This window comes from Elephantulus edwardii, unplaced genomic scaffold (assembly GCF_000299155.1).
Source record: "Elephantulus edwardii isolate Elephantulus edwardi_28Jun2011 unplaced genomic scaffold, EleEdw1.0 scaffold00038, whole genome shotgun sequence".
Classification (NCBI taxonomy): domain Eukaryota; kingdom Metazoa; phylum Chordata; class Mammalia; order Macroscelidea; family Macroscelididae; genus Elephantulus; species Elephantulus edwardii.
Genome location: NW_006399788.1, coordinates 17,405,899 through 17,418,125, shown reverse-complemented (window position 1 = coordinate 17,418,125; position 12,227 = coordinate 17,405,899). Strand labels below are relative to the sequence as shown.

Sequence of the window (12,227 nt, the reverse complement as noted above, 5' to 3'; positions counted from 1 at the left end):
AGAGGGTTAAACTGGGTGGCTCCCTAGAGGCAAGGATTCTGAGGCTTCGTCTGACATACTTTGGACATGTTGCCAGGAGGGACGGGTCCTTGGAGAAGGAGATCATGCTTGGGAGGGTGGAGAGACAGCGCAGGAGGGGAAGACCCTCTATGAGACGGATTGATTCGGTGACTGGGGTAATCGGGATGGGTGTATCAGATGCGGTGCGGTTGGCGCAGGATAGAGCAGGGTTTAGAGCTATTGTGCATAGGGTCGCTATAAGTCGGAAACGACTCGATGGCATATAACAACAACAACAACAATGAAAAAAAAATCCAGTAAGTCCTCTATTTCATTTTAGAAGGTAAGTAAGAGTTCTGCAACTTATTTTATAAAACTATTCATTATAGAAATTACAATGAAATCTAAAAAAAAAATAATCCACATAATCTAGAAAGCCACATACAGCAGTTTCTACCCTCCACCCCAAAATCCCTGTATATATATAAACTACCAAACCACAACTTCTTTTTTAAAGAATATATTACTTCTGTAGTAACGTAGGATGCATCTTCCATGTCACAATATTACTCAAGAAAATCCCTCAAACTCATAGCTACCGAGATGGAATTAACTCACAGCTGACCTATCAGTGGGTTTTCGGAAGGCTGTAAAATCACAGAGGCGAAAATTGCTCATCTTTCTCCCTTGGAGCCACTGGTGGATATAAACCACCAGAATCAGGATTATCAGTGCAGTCCCTAAAGACTACAGCACCAGAGCTCACTTGTGGTAAGTCACTATCATATTATTTCTAAGTGAGAATTAAGAATAAAGTAGAACTCAGAATAGTATAGGTTTTAACAGTATCTCTGACAAGTTTCTTTCTCAACTTCTTTTATTATCAACTGTCTGTAGTATATCCACAAGCTCCCCATCCCTTTCTACAGTAGTAGAAAGCAGAAAGTAGAAACTGGAAACCTTCTGAAAGCAATGATTTTGACAATTCTGTTTCTAGTGATGCGTAAGAATGTTTTCATTCCAAAAAAGATAAATATAATCCATTTCAATATGGAACTCAAAGCCTTCCCAAATCAGTAAGATTTCCTACTATACTATTCTTAATACCATAGTCTAGCCCATGTGTAATCATAATCAAGATTGGTTACTTTCTACTGCTGTTGTTATGTGCTGCTGAGATGGAATCAACTCTCAGATGAACCTCCAGTGGCTGTAAACCACACTGAAGGAGACTGCCCATCTTTTTCCAGTGGAACAAATGGTGGCTTTGCTCAACATACAAGTCCTTACCCCTTGGCCACCAGTATTCTCTGATAGTACATGTTTCTACATTTTAAAACCAGGCTTTTAAAAAAGGTTTTGGTAAAACTTATTTAACATTCTTGAGTCCTTCTTCTTATGTTCCAGTGACAGTTGTAAATTCTGGAGACACAACATAGAATAAGACACGGTTCTTGCCCTCAAAATGCTCTAGGTCTATTTTGAAACCTTTCCTTATACTTTTTGTGGAAGTAGATTTCTTCTTTTTCTAAGTAATTAACATTTTAAATGCTTAACAGACATGTAATTCATTAAATTTTTTCGAGTATGTATTTTCATTTCAAAAAATGAGGGCTTTAAGCTTTTTAGGGGCAGAAACCATGTCACTATTCAAGAACATTGCTTTTTTTATATAACAGATGATCAAATTATTTTGCTGACTGAAATGTTAGAAGAAAAAAATCTTAATAATGTTTATCTATATTATAAAATTACCTTATTCTTCAGAAAAATTATTTACAATACATTTAAGAATAAAAATATATCTAATAGTCAAAGGTTAGCAATTGAAGCCAAAAAAAGAAAGCTAACTTTTTATAAACAGAAAACAGAAAATGCTTCTCAAACAGCAAAGGCAAACAACTGAAAAGAAAAAAATTAAAACATAAAATTTGTATTTTTTTAACATATAAAAGAAATCAATAATTATAAATAAGTAGCTAAAATATAACTTATTACTCAAAAGCAATATAAGAAAATATAATTCTGTTGGAGACTGAAAAATCCAAATCACTAACCTCATTAATTCTTCTACTTTATCATCTACGTCAAGGTCTTCTTCAGAGGCCTCAAAACTGTATGACCTCTGACCCATGCTGTTTGCATGATAACGAGTTGGTGACATCTTTCCATTGGAGGTGGACAATCGCTCATTATTTTCCCTCCCATTCTGATTGGTAGTGCAAGGCTGTGGGGAGGTATCGTAACTATTGCTGGGTGAAGGAGACATTCCCGAATGCTGGGTCTGTGTGGAAGCTGTAGCTGTAGAGGAAGATGCTGGAACATTGTTGGTACTATTTCCATATGAACTTCCTCCATAACTGGACCTTCTTCCAAACTTGTCACTATGCTCTTGGTCGAGACGTTCTAAAGTTTCCAAAGCATGGAGAATTTCATGCTTAGTCATTCCAGTACATCGAAGACGCTGAAGCAGATCTATCTGCTCTATGGTAAATCTGGGTTCATCTGTATAGTGAGACATGGTTTCCAGCAAACTAAAGAGGGGGGAGAAAAAAGAGGGAGAAAAGAAATCCCTTTATTTACATTCATCTACCCAAGAACATATTATAGAGAATGTTCAGCGTAAGATGATGAATATCTCTACATATAAAAGTACATCAACTTCTTTATTGAAAATAGTAAGATGAGTCATATAGTAGGCAGGTTTTGCCATGGCAAATGGAATGGTTGAGATATTGAGTTTACTAGTTGATCGATATTGTTATTAGGTGGTGGTGGTGTTATAAGGTGACATCCATCAATGCTGACTCATGTTAACCCTATGTAAAACAGAACAACGTTTGATCCTGTGTCATCCTTAAAATCACTGCTGTGTCTGAGCTCAATGTTGCAGCCTCTGTGTCAATCCATCTAACTGAAGAGCTGCCTCTTTCTCACTGGCATTAGAACATAAAACTCAATGGCATGATACACAACTTACATTTCCCTCAATTTTGGTAAATACTGGAACCAAAGTTTCAGATTATTTACATAACGTGCATTAAGCCCAAAATACACAATAACTCACTGATGGGCTTTACTACGAATGTACAACTCTATATTAGAACAGCAATGAAGTATTGCAGAAAAAGAAATGTGTTCTCATTTCTTACTAAACAAATATGAGCAAAAGGTAAGTTAGAAATTATGTAACATTATCAGTGGTAATAACGATTCTCTAAACTATACTCAAGCATCAAATTAATACTGGTTTAACAATTTAAACATTATTTCATTTACTACTTAGTAATTTCATGAATACTCTATATCTGTATAAAAAATACTCTACTAAAAGTTATCCCCCTAAAAGAAACTAGTGCAATGTTTTTCTTAGGAGATGGTTTCTGCAACATACTTCTTTAAATTAGCATAACAACAGAAATTATGCTACCAATCCAAGTTTTAATCTGCAGCCCTCAGGCCAGGTTTTAATTGTTTTTGGCCACACATTCTTCTAAGTCCTATAACAATGGTCTGTCCATTCGCTGTGCTGTACACAGGTAGCTTGTGGTTGCTGTGATGCTAAACACTGTGACACTGATGTGTCAAATGCGATAATGATTTTCCATGGTGGACAGTGTTTGGTGGAGCTCCCCAATAAAAACAAGCTTGGAAGTAAAGAGTGGCATCCACTTCTGAAATAGCTTGCCTCCAAAAACTCGGAGAAACAATAAAAATTATACAAGTGATCAGGTCTTTTGTTCATAAGATTGCTATAAATTGTCTACGACTCTACTGCACATAACAAAAACAACAACTACAGCACACCAAAAAAGGTCTTCAGACTGCATGCACAATATTGAGATCTATCAAATACAAAAATTCTTACCATGTGAAATATTTTATATAAAACCCAGTATTCCAATTTAAGATTTTTAAAGTGATGGTATCTTTCATTTTTATATTTCCAGTGATAAAGAAGGGAGCTCTCGTGGTACAGTTGCTAGTTGCTCCATGGGAGAAAAATGTGCAGTCTTTCCCTGTGCAGTTTATACTCTCTGCAAACACACTGGAAGTTCAGCTAAGAGTCATTTCTGACTCAACAGCAATGACAGAGAAAGTGTTAAACCAGCATTCTTTCATACTGCTTATTGATTAAAATAGATGCCAAAGAATTTCCTAATTCTTTACTGCTCAGAACTGGTTCCTTTTAGCTGTAAAAGATTTTATTATTTCTTCATTCTTCTGCTAAGGAATTACTGAAAATTCACTTCTCATCTACTCCTCACAACCACTTTTTGTGATAAGACATTCTTATTCACTGTGGATGGACTGATGGAGAACACTTATATCACACAGATTTTTACTTTTCAGAGTCTGAGTAAAATGGAGAGACATGACTTAACCTAGTTCTTACTGATTCTAAAAGTATGCCTCATTCTGCTTTTCAGTAAATAATAAGTACAACAATACATACCAGTTTAGTGTTTAATAAGCTAGAATATAACAAAATATGACAACTAAGGTATGTAAAAATAAACTAAGAAAAAACTACTCTGCTGATAAAGGTGCTAGTAATAGTTTACATTAAAAGTCTTTATTCCAGGCAAGCTCTGGTGGCCTAGTGGCAAGAAGCTGCACTGCAATTTCAGAGGTGAGTGGTTCGAATCCACCTGATGCTCTATTGGAGAAAGAAGGACAATCTTTTCCTGTACCAGTCAGATCCAATTTGATGGTACACACACACACACACACACACACATAAATGTTTAAAAAAAAAATCTTGTTTTAAAAAAAATCTTTATCCTAGCTACAATTTACATGTACTTAATGAATATGAAAATTATTTGAACTTTATTTTTGGCTGAAATGGACAGCTAGTTGTCTCAAGTAATTTATTACAGGACAAAGCTCTTGACCTTTGATCTATAAAGTTACCTTGATCATTTACAAATCTGAAATTACATCTGGTTTCTCTAGTCTATTCCACTGATTTTTTTTTGTTTGTTTTTAAACTTTCAAATCCATTTCAAAATCTCTTTTTGTTCCTAAGTAGGCTTCAACTCCTAGCTGACTCTCAGCTGGTTTCCAAGGCTGTAAATCTCTCATAAAGAGAACATCCATCTTTCACCCAAGGAACTAGAGCACTTGGTGGACTGAAACAGCCAGCAACAGGGCCTTTGGGCTGGCAGTACAGATCTCTTAAGAACACTGACAACAGAGTACTTTCTTTCAAAAACAGGAAAGGCTAATTTAGAAATAAATAAAATTAACTCTATACAGAAACGCTAATAAGCAAATATATGTTAATCTATTGGTATTGTTAATTTATTAATTATATAATTTAATTTTAATAGTATAAAATATAATAGTTAAATAAATAGGTCTTAGGAATTTATTAAAATTTATTTATATCCTAGATTTCATGGTTGTATGGCTTAATAATGAAATTGTCTTTGCAAAAATATTATACAGTAAAAGAGAAAAGCCAACTGGTGAAAAACTTGTTGCATTTAATATTGTTAAAAGAACTACAATGCAGCAAGCAACAAATGCTGGCGAGGTTGTGGTGAAACAGGAACCCTTATTCACTGTTGATGGAAGTGTAAAATGGTGCAACCACTATGGAAAGTGGTATGGTGCTTTCTCAAAAAGTTGCAAATAAAGATACCATTTGATCCAGCAATTCCACTACTGGGAATATACCCTAAAGAGACCATAACAGACATCCAAGCAGACTATGCACACTCATGTTTATCGCAGCTTTGTTCACAATAGCAAGGAGTTGGAAACAAACCTGATGCCCATCAAAAAACGCATGGACAGAGAAGCTGTGATCTATTCACACAATGGAATACTACACTGCATTGAACAACAAAGGAACTCATACAATATTATTAAAAATGGGTGACCCTGGAGGACATTATACTGAGTGAAATATCTCAGTCACTAAAGGACAAATACTGCATGATGCCACTGTTGTAGAATGAGACTGACATCAGGGTTGGGGTAAGACTGAGAAAAACTGGATAACTAATGTATACTGCATTGAAACAGATGAGGGAGAGAATAATTTAAAAGCTATATATGATAGGGTATTATGGTTATCACAGAGTCAAGAATTAAGGTAGCATAGTGGAGTGTACTTGGAGCAGTGGGAAGGGTGCGGGGGTACTGTATAGCAGTGAAAGAATTTTTCTTTTGTTTTTCAAAAAGAGGAGTGAACTGCGGTGGGGGGGGGGCTGGGCAGGGAGAAAAGTGCAACAATGAATGAATGGAAATCCAAAATCTCTGTAAATGTTCATTAGAATTAATAAAATAAAATTTTAAAAAAAGAACTACAATGAATCTTCCAAGTTTTATGACTAAAACAACAGAGGGAAAATTATAAAACATCTTTGGACTATTACCTAGAGGTAAATTATTGTTTGGCTGAAGTTAATAAAAAATAGCTACTGCAGTACATTGCCATGGGACAGCAGAAAATCCAAGTTCAATTTAGAGAGGGCTGTAGAACAAGAACACCTTTGTTAATCTCAAATGGGTATTGGACGAATGTAGAGGATATAAAAAAGAAGTTTATCTGTGTTTTAATGATCATGCAAGGGTAGCAGATCATGACAATCTCAACAATTTATGGACAACACCACTAGAACAGGAGTTCCACAACATTTAAATGTGCTTGTACGGAACCTGCTTATAGGCCAAGGGCAGTCACTGAAACTTAACTGAGTAATTTAAAATCAGGAAATGATAAATTTTGTCAGGACTCTAGCCTCTCACCATACTTATTAAATCTGAATGCTGAATAAATAATTCAAGAAACTAGACTACAAGAAGAACAGGGCATCAGGATTGGATTAAGACTCAGGGTTAGAGAAAGACTCATTAACACTCTGGATACACAAATGATAAAATCTTGTCTGCTCAAATACTGTATATGACCATTACTGTAGAATGTATATAAGGATACAATGGGGGGGGGGGGAACAGAGAGAGGAGGACAGCAGGGGCATGGGGTGACTAATCACAATTTGATGGGTGGAGGGAAGGATGGTAAAGGAAACGGGAAAGATCACATGTAAAAAACAATGTATACGACCAGTATAAAATAAAAAAATTATTTTAAAAAATCTTTCTGTTGAACACAAAAATTACATGCACTTATGGATTACACCTGAGCGTAAAGAAGGCAAAAATCTTCATAACCGGACCAGTATACAACAACATGATAAACTGAAGACTGAAACTACCAAGGATTTAATTTAATTGGACTGATGAGACTCATCAAAGAACATAAATTTTCAAATAAAAACAAGAAAAATTACAAAAAGTTTCGGGAGTGCTCTCCAATTAAAATGTTGAATTTTTAGCATTGCAAAAATATCTGCAAAACATTTACCTAAAATAAGACTATCTAGAACATATGAAAACTCTCAAAATATACTATGTAGAACATATAAAGGCTCAAAATGTAATAAAAGCCACCTCTTTATTAGACCTGCTCGTGGGGACCTTACCTTTATTCTTCTGCAAGACACAAAGGCCTGTGTGACATGGCTGGCCCAGCAGCATTTTTTAGCCACTGATATACCCCAGTGTCTGCAAAAGGCTGCAGCAAAGGCCATACACACTCATATCCTTCCCGGTGGCAGAACCGCTGCCTGCCAGATTGAAGGGCCGCAGTTTAAGACTTCAATCCAGCCCAGGACACTAGACTGCTGCCCCTGCCTCCTGGAGACTGTCCAGCTCCTGCTCCTGATCTCCAGTGCAGAAGCACCAATAAATATCATGGGTACTCTGGTTGAAACACTGCTATCTAGCTACTTGCTACATCATTTGGGATTTTTTTAAGCTCATGCAGAAGAGGCTGGGTGGAGGCCCAGTATGAGGAGGGCAGCAGTTGTGCCCCTTCTGGTTGCCTGTTCTTTACAAGAAGGGAGCACTAACATATTGGTCCTTCACAAAACATTGCCATACCCTGGATCATTACATAGTTACAACAACTTAGTATCTATTAAGAAAAGACTGACATAACTCAAGAAAGCAGTAGTCTGCCTCAGTCTTCATGAAAAAAAAAAACAAAACACAAAAAACCGAAAACAAAATAAACCTTCTCCAAAAAAGGCAGACACAATGAATACCCAGATAAAGAGAACCAGAAGAAATATACTGATGTGGAGCTATGTGAACAGCTACAGAAGAAGATGCCAATGATGGAAGAAACAATGGAAGTCATTGAGAGAGCAAATGCTCCAGAGACAGTAATCCAGGAAAAATATACTGATGAAGAGCAACTTGAACAACTATGGAATAAAAGACAAAAGATGGAAGAAAGAACTTATAGTATAAATAAAGAAGTACAAGAAGTTAAAAAAATCATCATAAATGAGAGAGGGTACAGCCAACATAGTACTGGAAATAACAGAAAAGCATGAGAACGCAATCCAGAATATTAAGCCTAAAATGGAAGAAGTGTCCAACACTGGTGGGACAAAAAAGTAGAACTGAAGTGATGGAACAGAGGGTCAGTGAGCTGGAACACAAGAGCCTCACTGGAAACATACTAGAAGAAAAATTAGATATGAGATGAAAGGAAAATTACGAAAACATTAGAATCATGTGGGATGACATCAAAAAGAACAATATAAGTATGATTGGATTCCAGAACATGGGAGTGGCAGAGAGGTCACTGAGAAAATTGTGGAAGAAATACTTGAAGAAAATGTCCCTACACAAGAGTCCACAATTAAGGTTGCATAGTGGAATGTACTTGGGGCGGTGGGAGGGGTGTGGGGGGATTGTGTACCAGGGAAGGAGTGTTTCCTTTACTTTTGAAAGAGAGGAGTGAACTGAGGGGGGTGGGGAGGGCTGGGCGGGGAGAGAAGTGCAGCAATCAATGACTAGAAATCCAAAATCTCTGTAAATGCTCATTAAAATTATTTAAAAAAAGAAAACATCCCTAACTTTTTGAAGAATGAGAAAATTTCACATTCAAGAAGCACAGCAAACACTGAACAGACTAGATCAAAAGAAAAGCATCATCAAGGCACATCACTGTCAAAGTCCCCAAAATAAAAGGATAGAATCCTAAAAGCAGCATGAGGAAAACAGTCACCTACAAAGGCAAAACAATTAGATTAAGTTCTGATTTCGCAGAGAAACCATGCAAGCTAGAAGACAAAAGGATAGCATATATAGAAAGTTAAATTAAAATAATTGCCAGCCAAGGATCCTACACTCAGCAAAGGTATCCATCAAATATAAAGGAGAAATTAGTTTTTTTGCAGAAAAGAAGGAACTTAAGGAATTTATAAAAATAAGATCAAAACTACAAGAAATTTTAAGTGAAGTCTTTCATACCTTGAGAGTCCAAAGGAAAGTATATGGACCACAGTAATCAGAAACAACAAAAAAAGAAACAAGGCAAAATGGCCTGACAATAATCATACTTAATCTGAGTACACTAAATGCACCAATCAAGAGAAAAAGAGCAGTAAAATGGATTAAAAAACCCCAAAGCACACCAATATGTTGCCTACAAGACACACATCTAAACAAAGGAGAGAAAGACTCAAAATCAAAGGCTGGGGAAAAATATATCAAGCCAATGGCAACCACTAAAAAGCAGGAGTAGCAATACTAATCTCTGATTAAATAGACTTCAGAATGAAAACCACTATCAAAGATAAGGAAGGTCATTAAATACTGATTAAAGGCACAAAAGATCATGAAGACATAACCTTGGTCAACATTTATGCACCAAATGATAGACCTGCAAAATATATAAAACAACAGTTAACAGAATTGAAGACAGAAATAAACAGCACGAAAACAGTAGGAGACTTCAATATCACAAAAAAAGAAAAAGAAAAAAATAGGAGACTTCAATGTCACCAAGGATAAGTCAATGCAAAATAAACTCAACAAAGATACAGAAAATCTAAATTATACAATCAGCCAGCTTGACCTTGTGGATGCATTCAGAACGCTACTAAAATTCTATTAACTTTCTTCTCAAGTACACATAGTATATTCTCCAGAAAGTATTGATCACATATTAGGACACAAAGCAATTCTCAACAAATCAATAAACATCACCATCTCAAGGTGGATCGTAGACCTAGGACTATAAACTTCATTAAAGAAAAGCTTGGAAGAACTCTACAAGTAAGAATCCACAACATCAACAATCTTCTAAGCATCCTGGAAAGTCTATAAGCAGGAGAGGATAAAACAGATGAATGGGACATTCTAAGAATCAAATCCCTATGCACATCCAAAAACTTCTCCAACAGGGTAAAAAGGGAAGGCACAGACTGGGAAAAAGTATTTGATAATGGCATGTCAGATATCTATCTTATATCTAGAATTTATTAAATACTCGAGCACCACAACAAGATAAAGGTAAACAACCCAAATGAAAAATGGGCACAAAAAACGAACAGACACTTTGCCAAAGAAGATATTCAGAAGGCAAACAAACACATGAAATGTTCAAAATCCCTAGCTCTAAGAGAGATGCAAATCAAAACAACTAGAGATATCATCTCATCCCAGTAAGAACAGCAAAATTTAACAGAACAGCAAACAACAAATGCTGGCAAGGTTATGGAAAACCTGGAATCCTTATTCACTGTTGGTGGAAGTGAAAAATGATGCAACTGCTATGGAAGGCTGTATGGCACTTTCTCAAAAAGTTGCAAATAGAAATATCATTTGACCCAGAAATTGCACTACTGGGAATATACCCCGAAGAAATTATAACCACCACCCAAACAGATAAATGCACACATGTTTCAGGCAGCTTTGTTTACAAAAGCAAAGAGTTGGAAACAACCTAAGTGCCCATCAACAAACGAATGGATAGAGCAGCTCTGGTATATTCACAAAATGGAATACTACGCTGCATTGAAAAACAAGGAACACATGCAATATTATTAAAAATGGGTGACCCTGGAGGACATTATGCTGAGTGAAATATCTCAGTCACAAAAGGAAAAATACTGCATAGTGCCACTGTTGTAGAACAGGACTGACATCAGGGTTGAGGTGAGACTGAGAAAGATTGGATAAATTATGTATACTGCATTGAAACAGATGAGGGAGAGAACTATTTAAAAGGGATATATTATTAGGTATTATTGTCACAGCAGGAGTCCAGAACGAAGCCTGCACAGTGGAGTGGACTTGAGGGGAGGGATTTTTGCTTTCACTGTTCAAAGAGAAAAGCCAACTGCATGGGGGGAGTTGGGGAGGGAGAAAAGTGCAACAATGAATGAATGGAAATCCAAAGTCTCTGTAAACTTTAATTAAAACTAATAATAAGTAGTATTTTCAAATAAAAAAAATTAATAAATATCAAAATAATACAATGTATCTTTTCAGATCACAATACCATAAAACTAAAAATTAACCACAGGAGAGTAAAGCTTATAAAACTATGTGGAAACTGACTCTCTCCACAACTGGATTAGAAAAGAAAGTTTGCAGAATCCTACAGAGTCACTACAAAAAAAAAAAAAAAAGACTTATAATACAATTATATTATGGGCAAAAGATATGGAAAGAATTTTCACAAAGGAAGATATCCAGATGGCCAAAAGACACATGAAGAAATGCTCAAAATCACTAGTAATAAGAGAGATGCAGATAAAAATAACAATGAGATACTATCTCACTCCAATAACAGTGGCAAAGTATAACAGGATAGCAAGAAATAAATGCTGGAGAGGATGTGGAGAAATAGGAAATCTTGTATTTTGTTGGTCGGACTGTAAAATGGTACAACAACTCTTAAAGGCAGTTTGGCGCTTCCACGAAAAGCTAAACAGAGAAATTCCATATGACCCAGTGATTCCACTGCTCAGTCTATGCCCTGAAAATATGACACAAATGAAGACTTATACACTCATGTTCATAGCAGCATTACTCACCATCACAAGAACATGGAAACAATCCAAATGTCCAACCACAATTGAATGGACTGAGAAATTATGGTACATTCACATGATGGAATACTATGCAGCACCTGGGAGCAATGAATGATTTTGTAAATCACTACCTAACTTGGGAGGGACTAGAAAGCTTTATGCAAAGTGAACTCAGTTTTATAAGGACAAATACTGTATAGGACCTTTATTATAGAATGTTTATGAGCTGTGCTGGAGAAGAGTCTTGAACATAACATGGAATGCCAAGAAAACAAATAGCTCTGTCTTAGAGAGGGTAAAGCCAAATTTCTCCTT

At 36.0% G+C, this 12,227-nt stretch overlaps 1 protein-coding gene across 3 annotated transcripts in view; it reads right to left on the bottom strand.

Moving 5' to 3' along the window:
- HMBOX1 (homeobox containing 1) overlaps nucleotides 1-12,227 on the bottom strand; it is a 361,830-nt gene that overhangs the window by 194,865 nt on the left and 154,738 nt on the right. For 2 of the 3 annotated variants that reach the window (XM_006884876.1, XM_006884875.1), the window contains one exon: nucleotides 2,058-2,534. In XM_006884876.1, coding sequence (XP_006884938.1) covers nucleotides 2,058-2,534 — 477 coding nt within the window. Of the gene's footprint in view, nucleotides 1-2,057; nucleotides 2,535-12,227 lie in introns of those variants that run through there. The other variant, XM_006884877.1, reaches the window with a different exon arrangement.